Source organism: Mytilus edulis, chromosome 8 (assembly GCF_963676685.1).
Source record: "Mytilus edulis chromosome 8, xbMytEdul2.2, whole genome shotgun sequence".
NCBI lineage: Eukaryota > Metazoa > Mollusca > Bivalvia > Mytilida > Mytilidae > Mytilus > Mytilus edulis.
Genome location: NC_092351.1, coordinates 19,057,028 through 19,079,818, shown reverse-complemented (window position 1 = coordinate 19,079,818; position 22,791 = coordinate 19,057,028). Strand labels below are relative to the sequence as shown.

Genomic DNA, 22,791 nt, shown 5'->3' with positions numbered 1-22,791 from the left:
TTTTGAACATAGCGCCCTTCGATACCTAGCGGAAAAGAAGCGCCTGTTTCTCTTCTACAAGACCTATATAGTCATTATCCGTGACACCCCTCATTATTTTTCTCTAGAAGCCCTAAAATAGGCCGGCCCCCTAATTTTTTGACATTTTTTTCAAATTTTGAGCTCTAGTTTCAGATTTTTGAACAAAGCACCCTTCGATACCTAGCCCAAAAAAAGCGCCTGTTTCTCTTCTACAAGACCTATATAGTCATACCCCGTGACACCCCTCATTATTTTTCTCTAGAACTCCTGGAATAGGCCGACCCTACCCCCATTCTTTGGACATTTTTTTCGAATTTTGAGCTCTAGTTTCAGATTTTTGAACATAGCGCCCTTCGATACCTAGTGCAAAAGAAGCGCCTGTTTCTCTTCTACAAGACCTATATAGTCATACCCCGTGACACCCCTCATTATTTTTCTCTAGAAGTCCTAAAATAGGCCGACCCCCCTAATTTTTTGAAATTTTTTTCAAATTTTGAGCTCTAGTTTCATATTTTTGAACATAGCGCCCTTCGAAACCTAGCACAAAAGAAGCGCCTGTTTCTCCTCTACAAGACCTATATAGTCATTCCCCGTGACACCCCTCATTATTTTTCTCTAGAAGTCCTAGAATAGGCCGACCCCCCTAATTTTTTGACATTTTTTTCAAATTTTGAGCTCTAGTTTCAGATTTTTGAACATAGCGCCCTTCGATACCTAGCGCAAACGAAGCGCCTGTTTCTCTTCTACAAGACCTATATAGTCATACCCCGTGACACCCCTCATTATTTTTCTCTAGAACTCCTGGAATAGGCCGACCCTACCCCCATTTTTTGGACATTTTTTTCGAATTTTGAGCTCTAATTTCAGATTTTTGAACATAGCGCCCTTCGATACCTATTGCAAAAGAAGCGCCTGTTTCTCCTCTACAAGACCTATATAGTCATACCCCGTGACACCCCTCATTATTTTTCTCTAGAAGCCCTGGAATATGCCGACCCCCCTAATTTTTTGACATTTTTTTCAAATTTTGAGCTCTAGTTTCAGATTTTTGAACATAGCGCCCTTCGATACCTAGCGCAAACGAAGCGCCTGTTTCTCTTCTACAAGACCTATATAGTCATACCCCGTGACACCCCTCATTATTTTTCTCTAGAACTCCTGGAATAGGCCGACCCTACCCCCATTTTTTGGACATTTTTTTCGAATTTTGAGCTCTAGTTTCAGATTTTTGAACATAGCGCCCTTCGATACCTAGTGCAAAAGAAGCGCCTGTTTCTCCTCTACAAGACCTATATAGTCATACCCCGTGACACCCCTCATTATTTTTCTCTAGAAGTCCTGGAATAGGCCGACCCTACCCCCATTTTTTGGACATTTTTTTTCGAATTTTGAGCTCCAGTTTCAGATTTTTGAACATAGCGCCCTTCGATACCTAGTGCAAAAGAAGCGCCTGTTTCTCCTCTACAAGACCTATATAGTCATACTCCGTGACACCCCTCATTATTTTTCTCTAGAACTCCTGGAATAGGCCGACCCTACCCCCATTTTTTGGACATTTTTTTCGAATTTTGAGCTCTAGTTTCAGATTTTTGAACATAGCGCCCTTCGATACCTAGTGCAAAAGAAGCGCCTGTTTCTCTTCTACAAGACCTATATAGTCATACCCCGTGACACCCCTCATTATTTTTCTCTAGAAGTCATAAAATAGGCCGACCCCCCTAATTTTTTGACATTTTTTTCAAATTTTGAGCTCTAGTTTCATATTTTTGAACATAGCGCCCTTCGAAACCTAGCGCAAAAGAAGCGCCTGTTTCTCCTCTACAAGACCTATATAGTCATTCCCCGTGACACCCCTCATTATTTTTCTCTAGAAGTCCTAGAATAGGCCGACCCCCCTAATTTTTTGACATTTTTTTCAATTTTTTAGCTCTAGTTTCAGATTTTTGAACATAGCGCCCTTCGATACCTAGCGCAAAAGAAGCGCCTGTTTCTCCTCTAGAAGACCTATATAGTCATTCTCCGTGACACCCCTCATTATTTTTCTCTAGAAGCCCTGCAATATGCCGACCCCCCTAATTTTTTGACATTTTTTTCAAATTTTGAGCTCTAGTTTCAGATTTTTGAACATATCTCCCTTCGATACCTAGCGCAAAAGAAGCGCCTGTTTCTCTTCTACAAGACCTATATAGTCATACCCCGTGACACCCCTCATTTTTTTTCTCTAGAACTCCTGGAATAGGCCGACCCTACCCCCATTTTTTGGACATTTTTTTCGAATTTTGAGCTCTAGTTTCAGATTTTTTAACATAGCGCCCTTCGATACCTAGTGCAAAAGAAGCGCCTGTTTCTCCTCTACAAGACCTAAATAGTCATACCCCGTGACACCCCTCATTATTTTTCTCTAGAACTCCTGGAATAGGCCGACCCTACCCCCATTTTTTTGACATTTTTTTCGAATTTTGAGCTCTAGTTTCAGATTTTTGAACATAGCGCCCTTCGATACCTAGTGCAAAAGAAGCGCCTGTTTCTCTTCTACAAGACCTATATAGTCATACCCCGTGACACCCCTCATTATTTTTCTCTAGAAGTCCTAAAATAGGCCGACCCCCCTAATTTTTTGACATTTTTTTCAAATTTTGAGCTCTAGTTTCAGATTTTTGAACATAGCGCCCTTCGATACCTAGTGCAAAAGAAGCGCCTGTTTCTCCTCTACAAGACCTATATAGTCATTCCCCGTGACACCCCTCATTATTTTTCTCTAGAATCCCTGGAATAGGCCGACCCTCCTAATTTTTTGACATTTTTTTCAAATTTTGAGCTCTAGATTAAACAATGACATAAAAGGTGCTATATTTTACAGGGTAGGACTACTTTTACATACGTTCTAAATTGAAGAGGGTGCATAGGTGGCCTTACACCTACAAATAATCCGTTGATAGATGCATAGTTATTGTGGTACTGAATATTAGCCTAAAAAGTTATGCGACTTGTTAAATCAATAGATTGGATAAAAACCATTTCAAAATTGAGTTTAAATTGCTATATTTTAACTGATTTTCTGCCTTTTTAAATATTTTTTTATTTAACGGCCGTTGTTGTCTTATTCTGTTTTTTGGTTTCTCGATATATCGCCTTATTGTTCGCTGGCTTATTGTTCGCTAGCTATTGTTCGCTAGCTTCTGCCTGGTTACTTTTGCTGAAATTCTCCAGTCATTCAATATTTTACATAATTCTTCCAACAACACTTTACATACTTTAAACTACGCTCTGAATGCCCGCGATTTCGCGGGTGTGTTCTAGTATCTATAAAACATAGACATTGCTTGTTTTTATGACCTAGATTCATGGATTACATTCGAATCAAACCAGAAGTTGTGATAAAAGAGGGGCTGACTATCCCAGAGGGACTCTGAAACCTCGGCACGTTTCATAACCTCACCTAATGAATCATGTTGTTTTCATTGTTTTAATCATTTGTCTTGCTTTTTTAAATTTTAAAATACTTATTGTTTAATGACTTCTTTTATAATATGTTATTTCTACATTTGAAAATGCCTGCACCAAGTCAGGAATATGACAGTTGTTGTCTATTCGTTTGATATGTTTTGTCATTTGATTTTGCCATTTGATTTTGTACTTTCCGTTTTGAATTTTCCTCGGATTTCAGAATTTTTGTGATTTTTCTTCGTAATGTCAGGCCTTTTTCTCATACATCCCTACGTTTATTTATGATTTTTCAATAATACATAAGAATATTCTAATCAAAACTCATCAATGGTTGTTACTAAGGGTTCTAATTTGTTTTGTTAATTTTTCATTTTGATGTCGATAAAACATTTTCAAAAGCAATTGTTTAATTTATTTCGAATATGTTTAGACTAGTGAGACTATGAACTTTATGTAGTAGGAACTCATGTCTATATAGCTATCATTGAAGATTGTATGTTGACCTTTTTATGTTTTTGTTTTTCAATATATGGGGATGGTGTGGTTAATGTAGGTACTACCCCCGCATAACTGTTAATAATGGAATAGAAAGCATATTCTTATGAGTTACTTTAATATATTTTAAGTTTGACAATTTAAAAAAATCTTTTATTAAAATGTAAAAGTGTAAGTTGGTCCAATCTTGACTTAAGCAATCTAATTTCTAATCTGAAATATATAAATATACAATATCACATAAACGAGGGAAAAGGGAGGGGTCAAGTTAATAAGAGGGAATTTGTAGAAGTTTTCTCCCCGCCTTTGCTTTTCTTTGTCATTATATAATGCATATTTTAGTTGATGTAATGTTCAATTGATTATGTAGTATACTTTTATACTAATTATGAACTAACGGAAATATTTTCACCCTGTTTCCTTGATTAATCACATTATAAAAAGGTGTAAAAGTAAAACTTTTGTAAAAAGTTGTTCCTCTTATATCGAACAGTTTTGGTTTAGCTGAATTCCTATAAGCTGCTTTGAATTCTCCATCTGAGAAAAAACGTAGTGTCACAAATGCTAGGCACATAATCCACAATATTTTCCATGACAGTTTTACCAACATTTAGCTTCTTAAATGTTTTATTGGAAAGTAAAAAAGGCACTAGTCTCAAACTAATACATGTTTGACCCCACCACCACCAACGCCGCCATCGCTGATGGAAACAAAACATCCACGTCTGGCTTTTCCGATTTTTACAAGGCGAAACAAACACTTTAAATAAATCACTTTGTTCTATTGTCAGCAAGAACACCAATGTTCGTTGATAGATCAAATCCGGGAATACAATTTTAAACTACAATTCCGTAGTAATAGTTAGGCAAAGTTTGGTTATAATTGCCGCAATAGTTTGGAAGTTTTAATGAACATTTTCACGACGATTGACAGACAACATTAATATAAACCATGTGAAGGCAATAGCTCACGTAACTTCGTATGCTATGTGATCCATAATGTTTATCAATAACAAAGAATAACAATGATAATTTATTTAATAAACATATTTGGCACAAATGAAATTCTTAAATATTGTTTGTATATAAATACTACACATTTTCGATTTTAATGTCGTTTTTACTCATTCATCATTAATCGTTATGTTTCTTTTATTCCTATTATCATATCTAAATATTATTGAATTAAAGTATTATTTACATTCAAAACGTTAGTTTAGAATTATTTTCCTCGTTACATGTTAATTTGTCAACAGAGGAACAATGCTGTACATTAGATTTGTCATTATATTGATCACTATATAAGGAATGACTGTAACAATTTTTTCTGTCTATGAATAAATAACATAAAATATGAGGTGCACACTGAATAACCAGCGTAGTGTGTTATTTTAGTTTAAACAATATTTTATTCAAATAAATTGAATTTGATTGGGGTACAGGCATAACCTATGTAAGCCCTCTCCACAACGTGGGTTATTTTAAATTGTGCACCACATTTTTTATGTTATTTCGAATAGAAAGAAAAAATATAATACTCATTTGTTATAATTTAATTCTTAACTCCATTTTAAACAGGACTAAATACTGAAAAAAACGTTGATGACGTCACGGTCACATGACAAAATAATGTCTATGAGCTGATAAACGAAACGATGTCAGCAAATCAGAAGACGTGTTACATCAAAATAAAATTAAATTATTCATTAATGCCCACATTCCTTTTCTTTTTCAAAAACGCCTTCCATCAGATTGTAAATGCAATGTGTCCTCAACAAGTTCGCACTCAAAGTGGATTGAAATAGTCCCGAGTTCTGTCTCTATGGTGACGATGATGATGCTGTTGGGCCGTATGACCTTTCACTATATTCGTTTTATTGCGAATTAAACATAAAGCTATAGTTATAATAGCTAGACCTAACAAAACACCAGATATACTGCTTGCTGTTATGAGTAAAATGCTGGATTCGGTTAGTCCTTCAGTTTTGTTGTCAACTATCGACCCTGCAATACAAATAAGATTTATACCACCATGAACATTATAACGAAGTGTATGGCTGTTTTTTTTTAAATGGATTGCATTATGAATATCTATGAGAAAACAGACCAAAAGAAACACCAGTTTTTGCCATACTAACATTTGTTCGTATCTATTATCGCAAATTTTATAAATGATGAATAAGTTCTTTAATACTTGATTTGTTTCTGTTTCCCGTGACAAAACATGACAAACTTGACAAGAAAAATGTATATTGCATGAAAGTCTTCCAACAGTAGCAAGATACTTTTGTTATATTAAAAAAATAGTTAGAAAGACGACTAGAGAATGTTGTAAAATAAAAAGATCGTAGTCGTTTATTTGAACAAAATAGTACAACTACTTACAACTACATGAAATTGACATATTTTTTGTTTCTTTGACATATATCAATAGTTACCTTTTGCATCGTAAATTTATGTACATAATTTGAATGATTCTTTTAAGTTTGACCTATTGAACCAATATGTTATGTTAATCATGTAGTTGATTTCATACTGATCTTTTTTCGTACTTTGTCAAAATTCGTAGTATTTCTCTTATAAAGAACTTGGATATGACACTTTTGGTTCCTTTGATTTCAAAAACGATTAAAAACACAAGTATTAAAACTATAAGTGTCTACTAACTATGCCTACCTGTTCCAGATGATTTAGCCGTTGTTGTAAGTTTTTCTTGCTGTGATGTCAAGATAGACTTATCAGTTGTTGTTAAGATATCTTTCGATGCAATTACAACTTTTGATGGTGTTAAGAAAATATCTGATGTAGTTGTAGTTGGTTTATATGTTGAAATCCTGTCTGTTGTTGTAGTGTCTGATATCACAATATTTGTTGTAAATTTTGACGTTGTTTTAGATGTTTTCTGCTCTGTAACTGATGCTGTTTGTGTTGTTTTTATAGTTGTCGATACCTCTGTCTGTCTGTCCGCTGTCGTGCTTGTTTGTAATTTTGATAAATCTATTGATGTCTGTTGTATATCGCTTGATGATGTTTCTCCTGTTGTAGACTGTGTTATTATGTCTGTTGTATGTGAAAATGTTTTTCCAGGAGATGATAGTTCCGTTGTTGTTTGAAGTAATGACGAATGTTTTGTCGTGGCTTCTTTTGTCGTTGTAATAGCAGAAGATGGCGGTACTATTGTTGTTGGCGACGAAGTAGAAGTCTCCTCACACGTTGCTTCACATGGCAAACAAAGGACGGGGGTAGATATTATTGTCTCACTTGTTCCTTAAAAAGAATATGATTGTCATTTGAAAGTATTATTCTACTACCAGGCGCGTCTGGCGTACTAAATTATAATCCTAGTACCTTTGATAACTATTTACACCACTGGGTCGATGCCACTGCTGATGGACGTTTCGTCCCCGAGGGTATCACCAGCCCAGTAAACAACATTTCGGTGTTGACATGAATATCAATAATGTGGTCATTTTTATAAATTTCCTGTTTACAAAACGTTGGATTTTTCGAAAAACTAAGGATTTTCTCATCCCAGGAATAGATTACCTTAGCCGTATTTGGCCCATTTTTTTGAAATTTTGGATCCTCACTGCTCTTCAACTTTGTACGTGTTTGCTTTATAAATATTTTGATATGAGCGTCACTGATGAGTCTTATGTAGACGAAACGCGCGTCTGGCGTACTAAATTATAATCCTGGTACCTTTGATAACTTAGCACAGATGTTTGAAAAATTTTATGATATCATGTCCCATATTCAGAGAAACTTCAAAATTAAAACTCAACTCAGCTGGACGGATATTGACTCTCTTTGACAGTATACAAAATTAAGTTTTGATAACATGTAATTTTAAACGTATTAGTATTTCAAAATTAGTAAAACAGAATAAGGGATTAAAGCATATAGAACCACTCAGCTAAAAAAGTAATGAATTGATTTGTTTTTATTTATAGATCGAAGTTTTTTTTAAATATAAAAGTTAAGATATATAACGCCATACCTAATTTTCGTAGTTCCCGAAAATCGCTGTCAGGTATTGGCGAATGAAACTGACAGTAATTACATGTCGGAGAAGTGCTGACATCTGGTGCTGGGTTGGGTGTGTAAATTCTTTCATTATCTGCAACACTGTTTATGTCTAAAAAAAATAATTGAATAGTAATTTCTAGGATTATTTGTAATGCCTGTAAACAACGCATTATGATCAGTCGTGTAACCAGTCATGTAACCAGTCATGTAACCAGTCATGTAACCAGTCATGTAACCAGTCGTGTAACCAGTCGTGTAACCAGTCGTGTAACCAGTCATGTAACCAGTCGTGTAACCAGTCGTGTAACCAGTCATGTAACCAGTCGTGTAACCAGTCATGTAACCAGTCGTGTAACCAGTCATGTAACCAGTCGTGTAACCAGTCATGTAACCAGTCGTGTAACCAGTCATGTAACTATAATTTTCAATTTGATTGTTTAAATAGTGGTGTCAACGGTGTGTGACTGGACTGTTATGACTACATTTCATCGAATGAATAATTTGATCCTTCCGAAATCATCTAGATACATTGTACTAGCTATAGCGGCTAGGTCAATATAAATTCTCAAATGAACTTTTTCCCAAATAATTTGTATGTAATTCTATCAAAGTCGATCTTCAGAAAGTGTCTATTCTTGGATAGACATGGATTAATTTGGATACAAGCAGTTGGAGAGACATGTTACATTCCTATAGTAAATTTCTTTATGAGGTACAATCGACACTAAATATTTGAAAACTCAAACATATTAAAGGTGCATAGCATTCGCTGAAAAGGGCTAGAAGTTCATTTTGTATGATGGAGTTTCGCTCATTTTTTACATAAGATATTTGTTAATGGTAACAAACAGGCTGGTCAAAGCATGCTATTTCGATGATACATATAAGTCAAAACAACAATGGAGTATATAATTGAATAACATTAGATAACATTAAATATTTATGCAATGACGATAGGGTAAATCTAAAGTCGTTCCTAAATATGGTGTTTAAATCAAATTCAATAACAAAAAACAAAAACAAAAACCCACCACATTAAAATTAATTAAAATGACATAATGCATGAATTAGAATTAACAAACAGAATGTATCTATTAAAAAATACAGGCTTCTGGTCGCCATTTTGGTAAAATTAAAGCATATGATAATGATTTGAACGCAAATGACATTTGTTTTTGAAATTCCTAAACGTGTACGCTCAAGACAAAAGTCTTTAGGCACAAAGTTTTTAGCATTTGTTGACAAATAGTATCATTTTTTGTCTCAATATATTTAGATTTAAAAACGTACGACAAACGTTATACAACTTAATAAACAGATCTTGTGGAGAGTTTTTTCATTGGCCAACATTCGACATCTTCTTTTTTAAATATTTAGTGGAGAAGCATCTGCTAACCCTCCCGAAGCACCTTTAGAAGATCATCGATCCGCTGAATTTGATTAAGGTAGATCATAAGTATATACTTTTTGAGACAGAATTTTCTTATAATTTGCCAAAATGAAGATTTTACTATGTTTTTTCAAAAATATAATAGAAAGTATGGGTCACCGTGCTTTTTTTTTCAAGCTATGAGTCATTGAAAATTGCCTAAATTTGGTTAGTTTGTTCATGAAAAAACACTTTTGTGTGCTGAAAACAAATTCTATGAGATAGAATTTTGAAATAAATTGTGAGAAGGAAGGTTTTATGTTTTTTAGAAAATAAAAAGAAAAAATGGTGTCACCGAACTGGTTTTCTTGCTACAAGTAAAAGATAAAACATTTCCCTTTTAGACCAGTATAATTTTTTACTGAAAGAGTTATCTCCCCTTAAATGGCTCATTTGAATAAATGATTCTAAAAAACCCAAAAAATACATTTGTTTAAATATTTTGGATAATACAATAAATCACCAATTTTTTTTATATAAATAAACAGTCTAACCATTAAATTGCAAATCTGTCTTCAAATATGCAGATTTGGCCAAATAACTAGTCAGGGTTTGTACTAAAATTGTACAATCAAAGATGGCGGTATACAATGAATCTACCTTAAGTCTCTAGTGTTCTCTGTCTTTATATGTCCATATGTTTTTGACTTATATCTCCTAGGTATATATCGCCCTTTGTTAACCCACTTCGATGTTATTTGTAGCATTAAGGATAACCTCCATGTACTTGTTAGTTCTTCTTTGTTGGTTTTCGTTTTGTATCTTGTTTAGACTAAGGATGTTTTTGTCCCAGGAATAGATTAACGTAGCCGTATTTGTATTGGGTCCTCAATGCTCTTTAACTTTGTACTTGTTTGGCTTTATAACTATTTTGATCTGAACGTTACAGATGAGTTTTATGAAGAAGAAATGCGCGTCTGGTGTATTGAATTATAATCCTGGTACCTATCTGTAATCATACTTTAGGTTCAAATTCTGTTTTAGGTTTTTTCTGGCATGTCATAATTTTACATGTAATAAATCCAACTTACCTGCCAGTAGGTAGTAATATAGAACATCATCAGATACTTTTGTAATCTTCATACACACAAAGTACTTCAATTTATCCGAAAATGGTATATGATAGGTATCGTCTCCCCTACAAATGTATACAATTGTAATATATAAACTCATCATACAGATGTAGTAATATATTGTGATAATATACCCATATCTTTAAGTCGACCATTGAACATTCTGAACCAAATTATTGGTGTGTAGATACTGTCTTGATCTTAAAATGAGATCAACATGTTTGTTCTTGATGGCATCGTGCATTTGAAATGTAGAAATAAATTAAAGCGCTGATCTTTGTTCCGTATTTTAATACGTTGCAGTAGTGAGTAAGTGTCCTGATTGGAAACAACACAAACGAAATGATATGTTCGAACAAAATATGTAACAGCAGCAACCTTCAGTGAGATAAGTATAATCGACAATCAACCATTGTCAACGGACTCTATGTATAACAACCTTTTGCAGAGAAACAAAGGTGGCAGTGAAGTAACATCATTCAAATGAAATATATTGTACATGGTATTAACGATTTCATGATACGACAAAGGGTAAGAAAGGTTTTCAAAACGTTTCAGGAACAGAGGATGATGCGACAAAGAGAACAAGTATAATTAAAAGCAATCGTTCAGAGATCAATTGAAGGTCTTTCCACCCACCAAGATCTATTTGGATATGAAATTATTAAAATTTGTTAAAAATAATATCTTATTGTACGCTGATTCCAAATGTATATAGTTTCTATACAATTTTTATTAAATAAGGGAGATAATTTGTTACTTCGGGTATTATTTGAATTTTTAATTTACACTGATTCCAAAAATATATGGTTCTATATACTTTTATATTGAATTAGTACAAACAAATAGTCACTTCTGGTTTACAGAAGGGGACGTCAGATTGGCTTTTCAGAGGTCAAATGGCTTGCAACATAATGCAAAAAGTTTCATGGCTTTATCATGTCTAGAACGTCAAAGTTTCCTATGACTTTGAGCTCAATATCAAGGACATAAAGCAAAACCCTAAATTAAAAAGATCCGAGGTCTTAATTATATATGGTAAGTGATTTAGTAAAAATATGTTGTCGGTATCTTAAACGGTGTTTGCAAAGAAGTGAAACAAATCCAAAATCAAATATGTTAATATGTTGTCGGTATCTTAAACGGCTTTTGAAAAGAAGTGAAAATAATCCAAAATCAAAATTTAAAATATGACTTTAACCTTTGACCTGACTAAATTTCATTTTTCATAGACCAACGATCACAAATTAAAAGACCCTACTACCAGTTACAATTACATTTCACTTATTTTGAAACAAGAAGGGAAAATAGTTATCAAAGGTACCATAATTATAATTTAGTACGCCAGACGCGCGTTTCGTCTACTTAAGACTCATCAGTGACTCGCATATCAAAATATTTATAAAGTCAAACAAGTACAAAGTTGAAGACCATTGAGCATTCAAAATTCCAAATTGTTGTGCAAAATACGGCTAAGGTAATGTATGCCTGGGATAAGAAAATCCTTAGTTTTTCGAAAAATTCAAAGTTTTGTAAACAGGAAATTTATAAAAATGACCACATTATTGATATTCATGTCAACACCGAAGTGTTGACTCTGGACGGGTGATACCCTCGAGGAGGAAACGTCCACCAGCAATGGCATCGACCCAGTAGTGTACATAATTATCAAAGGTACCAGAATTATAATTTAGTACGCCAGACGCGCGTTTTGTCTACTTAAGACTTTACAGTGACTCTCATATCAAAATATTTATAAAGTCAAACAAGTCCAAAGTTGACGAGCATTGAGGATCCAAGATTCCAAAAAGTTGTTGCAAATACGGCTGTGGAAATCTATGCCTGGGATAAGAAAAACCTTAGTTTTTCGAAAAATTCAAAGTTTTGTAAACAGGAAATTTATAAAAATGACCACATTATTGATATTCATGTCAACACCGAAGTGTTGAATACTGGGCTGGTGATACCCTCGGGGACGAAACGTCCACCAGCAGTGGCATCAACCCAGTGGTGTAAATAGTTATCAAAGGTACCAGAATTATAATTTAGTACGCCAGAATCGCGTTTTGTCTACTTACAATGTAAGACTCATCAGTGACGCTCATATCAAAATATTTATAAAGCCAAACAAGTACAAAGTTGAAGAGCATTGAGGAGCCAAGATTCCAAAAATACGGCTAAGGTAATATATGCCTCGGATAAGAAAATCCTAAGTTTTTCGAAAAATCTTGAGTTTTGTAAACAGGAAATTTATAAAAATCACCACGTTATTGATATTCATGTCAACACCCAAGTGTTGACTACTGTAAATAACTTTCATATGGAGTGTCCAGACTTTTTCTTAATATCCTAAGGATATAACGCATAGCTTGGTGAAATAATTTTGTCGTAATCTTTAACGGTTGCAAAGGAAATGCGCACAAAAGAAAACAGTGTTTGGGGAGATAACCCTTACAGTCAAAAGTGTTCGGCTAAACAGGGTCGATTTCAAAATCACAATTACTGTTCGATATCATAATTATGCAAAAAATCTAAGCGACATCTTGATAAACCACAAAGCACCGTAAGACAAAATGTATAGAATTTTCATTATAAAGGGGAGTATTCTTCAATCCGTGAGTTTCTGAATAGGGGCAATGATGTGTTTTTTGCCGTTAACATGGTTAAGGACTTAAGTGATAAAGTTATTGTTATAAAAAAAGAAGAGCCAATGTGACAACTCTCCACAAGAGACCAAATGACACAGAAATTAATTACTATATGTCACCATACGACCTTCAACAATGAGAACACGTTAGAGGACACCAGTTACCTAACACGAGAAAGTGGTGTAAATATACTACATATGGAAAATTATTAAAATTAAAAAAACAATTCTTCAGAGAACAATTGAAAGTCTTTCCACCTCGATAATAAGAATGAATTTTAAAAAACGATGTTAGAAAATGTCACTCCGTGTTGATGTAATGAGGTAAAGCAAACTTATATAAAAAAATAAGATTAATATGTTTATGCAGAAGACTTAATTGTTTTATAATAAACCAGAAAGAATATTTAACAAAGGTCAAAATCTAGAACGTCAAATTGACCTTTGACCTCATAGGTCAGTGATCTCAAATCAAAAGACCCCAGGTCAATCACTTGTATGGTTATGGAGAAAAACTGATTTCAAATACAAAAGGGGAGAAAACTCCTATAAGGTTTAACCAAAACTCTTTTACTTAAATAGGTTGAAGTTGCGCCTTTTTGTAAACAGTTATTTGGCAAACACATCATATCATTTACTGTCACAGTTTCTTTTGAATAACGATATAAACAAGCAACATTCTAAATTTATAACTTGACCTTGACCTTTGACCTTTACCTCAATTTCCTTCAATTCGACCAAGGACTTCATATCAAAAGACTGTAGGCCTCTACGACTTATAACGTATGAATTTATCCAACAAATCGCCTATCTTAAATTTTCAAAGGGAAATAACTCCCATAAGGTGTCTTTCCGATCACTCCAGTCAAAATTAGCCAAATCATTCTTAACAGCAGACGAACAATCTTTTATAGTTTTAGAGATATAGCGATAACAAGAAAAAGGGGACGCGGGGAGATAACACCTATAAAAATAAATGTTCAGTCACACAGGGTGAGTTTTGAAACTCCAATAACTGTACAACATCATTGTCCAAAAATCTATTCGCTATGTTGTAAGACAAAAAAGCATCTCAGACGGCAGAAGTAAAAAAAAAGAAAAAAAAAAATAATCAGAAGAAATACAAAAGGTCTTTCCACGAAAAGTGGAAAGACCTAATTAGTTGACAAAACACAGGGTAGTAATACACACCTACAACAAAACAACACAGATCTGAGAGTACTCCAACTAGTCAACAGCCATAAGCAACTAATACACAATTCATGCGTCTCAGACTAAAACAACCAACATAAAATAGATCAGTCGATTTCATTGGAATGAGATGGAAAGAAAAGGAACAGAATTCTTTTTCCACAATTATATTTTATCATAAAGATTAAAGGTTGATAATATTAATTAGACCATACGGTAATAGAAATTGCCAGCTCTAAATGTATATGAATTTTTTAGAAAGATCAAGATCAAAACTGTAATCATGTTTTTTTATTGATTTTAATGGATAGAAGTTGTACTCACATTTTTATATTCTTGAAGAAAAAGTAATAAAGTAAAAGTAACCTTGTTTAATAATACTTAAAAAGGAAAAAAAATCAGGAACGCATTGCTCAACAAAACAATGTATGCTTACATCTTCGTGATTGTATTTATTGTGGATAGTTGTCTTAATGGTAAGCATGCCACATCTTCTCGTTTTTATATAGCAGCCTCCGATACATATTACAAATATGTTGTAACCAGGACTTGTTTTTTTCAATCGATTTATGAATTTCGAACAGCGGTATACTACTGTTGTCTTTGTTTATACACAAAAACACCAAAAAACAACTGTAATGAAAAATCTACTTTTCATCATACTTGTTTTTTAGGAAATTTATTTTAAAATGATTGATAGCTATGCTTACTCAAAAACAAAGACGTTTCCGGTATTGTGGATACATGTTTGACCCTCAAACTTTTCACCCGTAACTAGAGCATTCCATCCTGTCATCTTTGCAGGTGTTGATTGGAATGTTATGTTTACACCTTTGGTCATATCAGTCCATTGACCAATCAAATATGATGGAAATGTGCATGCCCTTTCTATAAAAAATATATATATTACATACAAAGAACGATACCTTTTAATGTAAAAAAAAATGAAAGCAATGAAAAAAACGTTGTTTTTATTATTTATTGGAATGAAAATCGGACAAATCAATTTCTGGAATGAAAATCGACCAAATCAATTTCTGAAATGAAAATGACCCTTCATGATATAGAAATGTGTAAAGTAAATTTGCCAACTTATTCATTTAAAAGAAGAAAAACGAAAAAAATATTAACCCAAGTAGAACAAATAACAAAAACGACTACGTGAGATACATTATGACGGTTGTGCTTTGTTTCACTTGATTTCGAAAGGGAGAAGGTTTGGGATGACCGTACAATTTGTTTCTATATACCAGTCAACTGTTGGGATTTATTCCATGTAAAGTAAACAGGGTCGAAGAATGAAGTTTATTGTAAATATGTCATGATAAAACAAGTGTAAGTATCAAAACTATTAAAAATCTGTAGTATTCATGTACTTAGATAAAAAAAAAAGCGGAGTAAAATATTTCAGAACTGACAAATAGAAGTACACGCAACTGGCTGGACCAGATTGCTGGTATATGTATATTTTTCTTTTTTTTCAATGTAGTTTGATCGCGATTTTCATGACTTTCATCAAACATTTCTTTAAACTTTTTAAATTACCTGCTCCGTTTGTTGTCTGTTTTAACGAGTCAGGTGTTACTTTTGTTGTTGTTATAATGTCTGTGGTAAAATGTTGTGATATTGTAGGAGTTGATGCTTCTGGTGTTGTTTGACTAGTTGATGGATTCATTGTCGTCACTTCTTTAAGTGAAGAGGATATTCCTAGTACTGAGGCGTTTGAAGTTGTAGTCTCGTCGCACGTTGCTTCACACGGTAGACAAAGAGATGGATCTGATGTCAACTTTTCACTTGTACCTTGAAAAGATTACATAAGACGAAAATAAATTGCATAACAGCATAGACTCTAAAGTAAATAACATTATCCTGACCTTGTTTTTATAATATAATCTTTACTAAAAACTTTAAAAGTCGCCTTCATTAGCCAACTTAACATCTTCCTTTTCGAAGTTGAAAATTGTTAAAAGACAACTTTGATTTCTTCAAACAGTTTCATACATTTCTTTCGTTTTTATAATGTGTCCTATTTTTTGATATTTACTTTATTTACCATTCGAGTCGATTAAGACCTTGTGATATTGTATGAATATTAAAAAAAAATTACCTGAGGCATATCACTATATAACGTTATATTAATTATGATTAAGATTTTTTTTTAAGATTTACAAACTGATACACAAAAAGAGTACGAAGTAACGTAGAAACTTCTTTTATAAACATTTAAATATAAAACTATACCCAATTTTCTTAATTCACGACGATCTGTATCAGGTATCGTCTGTGTAAACTGACAATAATCGCATGTCGGAGTGGAGCTTATATCTGGTGCTTGGTTCGCTGTGTAAATTCTTTCATTATCTGCAACATTGTTTCTGTCTTAAGAAATACAAAAAATGAATAGTGATCTCGAGGATTGTAATGCCTATTAACTACACATTATGATCAGTTGTGTAACTGTTATTATCGACATGTTTGAATAGTGGTTTCAACGGGGTGTGACTGGACTGAAAAGATTTCTTCAAATGAATAATTGGAGCCTTCCGAAATGGTTTTAACCGAGGGTGAGTGAAAAACTTACATTTTATTAAATGAAGATTCAGATCCTATTGCAATTTACGTAATACTAAATGCTTGGTCAATAAAAGTTCTCAAATGAACTTCTAGCAAAATTATTAGCATGTATTCTATTCAAGTTGATCCTTATATTTAGTACGAAAGAGCCTACTACGGCGTCGGCGTCAATCAGGTTTGAATACAAACATTTGAAAAGACGTGTTACTATACAAAAATATGCATTCCTATAGAATTATCTTCATTAGGTACAATTACTATTTTTTTAAATGTACTGCTGTTTGTCTTTTTGGTAGTTTCTCCTTTTTTTTTTTATTGTCATAGAGTTTACTTTAGACTTCGAGTTTGTTTATCCCTTTTGTATCGTTTTCCTCTCTTTAACCCTCACAGATGTACAATGTACACTTTTGCAGTATACAATAACTTTCATCTTCTTGTTAGTATATTTCCGTTCAATTTAATATTAAAATCTTGTTATGACTTTTAAAAAGATGTAGACATTTAAAATAGACCAAATATAATTATTTTGAGTGATATTGTTCTACTGGAATATAAGTGTACATGTATGTCATGCATAGTATATTTACCTGCCAGTAGGTAGTAATATAGAACATCATCAGATACTTTAGTAATCTTCATACACATGTAGTACGTTAAGGTTCCTAAAAACGGGTCAAAAACAGTTCGGTCTCCTCTACAAATGTAAAAACTTTTATATAATGTGCCATATACTTCAAATAAATCAACGAAATGAATAACAGTATTCTACTTATAATTTTATTCATACATCTTGTATGTAATTTTGTCCCAAGAGAACTATGCATGTGGCTAGTGGTGTAAATAACAAACTTTTAATACAAATAATACATGTACACGATGGTCTTGAAGTATAGATTCTGGGTACTGACCTTTTTTTTGTCATCTTAATAACGTGTTATAGTATCTTTTATTTGTCTTTATGAATATTGCTTTTACTGTTTAGTCTGTTTTTTTGTTGTATCCATTTGATGTGGCTTTGTACTTATACATGCCGTCAATTTTGTTATTGTTCTATCTTAATTATTGTATTCTTGTCTTCCAATTTTGCTAATATGCTTTGTCTATGTTTCTTGGTCACAATGACGTGGCTCTGTAATAACAAATCCTGTCATTGTTCTATGACATTTTTTTGTTTTCTTGTCCTTCAATTTTGCTAATACTTTTTCTAATGCTTTGTCTATGTTTATTGGTTACATATGACGTGGCTCTGTACTTATACATCCCGTCATTGTGTTATTGTGCTTTGGTTATTTTTTGTTTATATATTTGTGAATAGGTTTATAACATAATGTTGACTTTTGTGACCTTATTTTTTACACTTATATCTTTTATGTCTGTATGTTTTTTATTACACATCGTTGTCAATATAATGGAATTTTATTCAACTGTCATACAAGTAGAGGTTTAAGTAGCTAAATAAAACCAAGGATTGATGCACTATTTTCTACGTCGAAGTTGCATGTACCAAGTTAGGAATATGAAAGTTGTTATCCATTCGTTTGGTGTCTTTGAGCTTTTGATTTTGCCATTTGATTTGAGACTTTCCTTTTTGAATCTTCTTGGAAGTTCAGTACTTTTGTTATTTTACTTTTACAATTATAGGAAAATATACTGCAGTCTGGAGCTTTACTAAGGCAAGATTTAATGTTATACCGAAGGAAGTTGATTTTGGTTTGAAATATATATATATATAGATGTTTATATATTGAAATTATTATTCCTTGTTGAAACTAGTACCATACATCCCTGTGGTGCCAAAATTATTAAAAGGGACAATTGAAGATAATTCTCTCTAAGTCCAACAATGTATGCTTAACATCTGCGTCATTTGGCCTTTGGTGGATAGTTTTCTCATTTGCAATCATAACACATGCTGTTATATTGGTATAGCAGCTTTAAACACTTATTTCAAATATGTCAATTCAATAATTGCAATAAATACTGAATTTTCGTCTTAGATATGTTTTAAGTGAACTGGTAAATCTGCTTACTCAAAAACGAAGACGTTTCCAGTGTTGTGGATACATGTTTGACCTTCAAACTTTTCACCTGTAATTAGAGCAGTCCATCCTGTCATCTTTGCAGGTGTTGATTGGAATGTTATGGTTGCACTCTGTGTCACATCATCCCATTGACCAAGTAAATACGATGGAAACGTACATGCACTTTCTATAAATGAAAAAAAAATAGATACAGGTAGTCTTGTACAAATGTATTATTTTAATCTTAGTTCATTTATATATTTCGGAGTTTAGTATGAGACGTCCATTATCGATGCAATGAACAAGTACACATTTTTGTTTAGGGACCAGCTGAAGCACGACTCCGAAGGCGAGATTTATCGCTGTGTTGAAGACCCATTGTTAGCCTTCGACTGTTTTCTGATATTTGTTCGACGTATTGTGGTTGTCAAATTTGATAAATGCTTTTTGTGCGTCTTTGTTAAATATTTGTTTTATTTGGTTCTAATTGAGATTGTGACAGCGCGGTGGTTGCTATTTCCCTATTTTGACAATTGTACCTATTGTATCTGTTTGATTCACGCATTGTTATGAATATAACGGAATTTGATGCGACTGTCATACAAGTGAGAGATTAAGCGCTACACTTTTCTACATTTAAAAATGCCTGTACCAAGTCAGGAGTATGACAGTTGTTGTCCATTCATCATTTGATTTTGCCGTTTAATTAAGGACTTTCTTTCGGTTTTGAATTTTCCTCGGAGTTTAGTATTTTTGTGATTTTTGAGCTTTTCTCATCACTTGGCGTCCGTCGGCGTCCGTCGGCGTCCGTCGTCGTCTGTCGTCTTTAACTTTTACAAAAATCTTCTCCTCTGAAACTACTGGACTAAATTAAACCAAACTTGGCCACAATACCATTGGGGTATCTAGTTTATAAAATGTGTCCAGTAACCCAGCCAATCAACCAAGATAGCCGACATGGCTAAAAATAGAACATATGGTTTAAATGTAGATTTTTGCTTATATCTCTGAAAGAAAAGCATTTAGAGCAAACTGACAATTGGTAAAAGTGTTTATCAGGTCATGATCTATCTGCTCTAAAATGTTCAGATGAATCGGAGAACCCGTTGTTTGGTTGCTACCCCTTTATTGGTAATTTTAAGGAAATTTTGCCGTTTTTTGGTTATTATCTTGAATATTATTATAGATAGAGATTAAATGTAAATAGTATTATCGCTATTTTGCTAATTTTTCCTTTGATCTTTTTTTGTGATAATTTTTCATATCATGCTACTCGCTTGAGATGGAAAATTATCGCTAGAAACAAAGCAAGCACGTGCCGTTGCTAACGAAATTGATATGAAATTGACAACGTCGTCATAGGTAAAATAGCGATAAACAGATTATCATTGATCATCTCAACTCGATTGCATTTCTCGCTTTCGCCTTTCCGGCTCAAACGAGAAAATCAATCTCATTGATGTGATCAACGATAATCTATAAATAATGTTCAGCTAAGTAAGACCTACAAATATGTCAAAATTATAAAAATGGTCAGTTGACATCTTAAGGAGTTTTGTCCTGTACAGTCATTTTTTACCAGTTTTTCGTAAATCTTTTACAAAAATCTTCTTTTCTGTAACTACTGGACCAAACTTAACTAAACTTAGCAACAATCATCATTAGGGTATCTAGTTTAGAAAAATATGTGCGGTGACCCAGCCAACCAACCAAGATGCCCCCATAGCTTAAAATAGAACATAGGGGGGAATGTAGATTTTGGCTTATAACTCTGAAACCAAAGCATTAAGAGCAAATTTGTCAAAGGTTAAATTGTTTATCACTCAGTCAATATCTATCTGCCGTGAAATTTTCAGATGAATTGGACAACTGGTTGTTCGGTTCCTTCCCCCCAATTGGTAATTTTTAAAGAAAGTTTGCCGTTAGGTTATTATCTTGAATACTATTATAGATGGAGATAAACTGTAAACAGCAATAATGTTCAGAAAAATAAGATCTACAAATAAGTCAACATGACCAAAATGATCAGTTGACCCCTTAAAGATTGATTATTTTTCATAATCATTTATTTAACAATTTTCATTAATTTGGTAAATGAGAAAAATTGTTAGTAGCAAGAATTTTCAGTAAAGAAGGATCTACAAACACATCACCATTGCCAAAACACAATTTTGTCATGAATCCATCTGTGTCCTTTGTTTAATATGCACATAGACCAAGGTGAGCGACACAGGCTCTTAAGAACCTCTAGTTCATAACTTTCAAAGCCTGTCAGTGTGTACAATAAGCCCCGAATTGCCAAAAATGTATTACACAATGTAATATGCTAAGTTAAAAAAAAAAAACTCAATAAAAACACCCGAAAAAAATCACTTTGATAACTTATGCTTACGATTTGTCTAGTAAAACTAAGATTAAACCCCAAACTAATTGCAACAGAAAATGTTTTAGTTCTAATCTATAGCAAAAAGCCCTAAATATACACAGAAAAAAGTCCCATAAAATCTAACTTGAGGAAAACTCAAAATCGGCATTTTTAATTTCCTATGAAAATTAACATTGGCAGGGGAGATAGCTCCGCAAAAATGAGTCCTTTTTTGGTCAGTTTTTGGTTTATTTTCTTGAAAATTTATGTAAAGTATGATACTTTGATAGGGTAATACATTTGTATTTGACTAAATTATATAATCTTCTGCTCATGAAAGTGTCAAAACCGAAGTGTTATGTATAGTTTTATTTTTTATGTGCATTTTTCATTAAAGAAATTGTAGATTTGAAGCTTTGTGACCATTTTGAAAAAATAATGTGAAAATTTGGTAGTGTATATATCTGTATATTATATTTTATGCCCCACCTACGATAGTAAAGGGGCATTATTTTTTCTGGTATGTGCGTCCGTTCGTCCGTTCGTCCTTCCGTCCGTCTGTCCCGCTTCAGGTTAAAGTTTTTGATACAAAACTCTGAATTTTTAAAAAAACTAAGGATTTTCTTGTCCCAGGAATAGATTACCTTAGCCGAATTTGGCTATTAACACCACTGGGTCGATGCCACTGCTGGTGGACGTTTCGTCCCCAAGGGTATCACCAGCCCAGTAGTCAGCACTTCGGTGTTGACATGAATATCAATAATGTGATCATTTTTATAAATTTCCTGATACAAAACGTTGAATTTTTCGAAAAACTAAGGATTTTCTTGTCCCAGGAATAGATTACCTTAGCCGAATTTGGCACAACTTTTTGGAATTTTGGATCCTCTATGCTCTTCAACTTTGTATTGTTTGGCTTTATAACTATTTTGATATGAGCGTCACTGATGAGTCTTATGTAGACGAAACGCGCGTCTGGCGTACTAAATTATAATCCTGGTACTTTTGATAACTATTTGGTCAAGGTAGTTTTTGATGAAGTTGAAGTCCAATCAACTTGAAACTTAGTACACATGTTCCTTATGATATGATCTTTCTAATTTTAAAGCCAAATTAAACTTTTGACCCCAATTGCACGGTCCACTGAACATAGAAAATGAAAGTGCATGTTTCAGGTTAAAGTTTTTGGTCAAGGTAGGTTTTGATGAAGTTGAAGTCCAATCAACTTGAAACTTAGTACACATGTTCCCTACGATATTGTCTTTCTAATTTTAATGCCTAATTATATTTTTTATCCAATTTCACGGTCCATTGAACATGGAAAATTATAGTGCGAGTGCGGCATCCGTGTACTTTGGACACATTCTTGTTTCAGCATCTTACTTGTCTAAAGAAACTTTAAACCACAAAAAGAAGAATACATGCTTAATTATTTTTCTTAAAATTTGAGATTCTTTATCTTGAAATGTTGCAAAATTCAATAAATGGTCAACTTATGA

At 33.2% G+C, this 22,791-nt stretch overlaps 1 protein-coding gene across 4 annotated transcripts in view; it reads right to left on the bottom strand.

Moving 5' to 3' along the window:
- Nucleotides 1-4,983: 4,983 nt before the first annotated feature.
- LOC139485005 (uncharacterized) overlaps nt 4,984-22,791 on the bottom strand; it is a 32,033-nt gene continuing 14,225 nt past the window's right edge. The window contains exons 2-11 of one of the 4 annotated variants that reach the window (XR_011655231.1): nt 18,937-19,114; nt 17,494-17,600; nt 16,574-16,711; nt 15,878-16,132; nt 15,043-15,220; nt 10,453-10,559; nt 7,964-8,101; nt 6,640-7,230; nt 5,502-5,967; nt 4,984-5,328 (exon numbers count right to left, since the gene is read on the bottom strand). Coding sequence is in view for 2 of the 4 variants with exons in the window: in XM_071269091.1 (XP_071125192.1) it covers nt 5,750-5,967; nt 6,640-7,230; nt 7,964-8,101; nt 10,453-10,559; nt 15,043-15,220; nt 15,878-16,132; nt 16,574-16,711; nt 17,494-17,600; nt 18,937-19,114 (1,910 nt within the window). In the remaining 2 variants the exon portion in view is untranslated. Of the gene's footprint in view, nt 5,968-6,639; nt 7,231-7,963; nt 8,102-10,452; nt 10,560-15,042; nt 15,221-15,877; nt 16,133-16,573; nt 16,712-17,493; nt 17,601-18,936; nt 19,115-22,791 lie in introns of all 4 variants that reach the window. The other 3 variants (XR_011655232.1, XM_071269091.1, XM_071269093.1) reach the window with 3 other exon arrangements.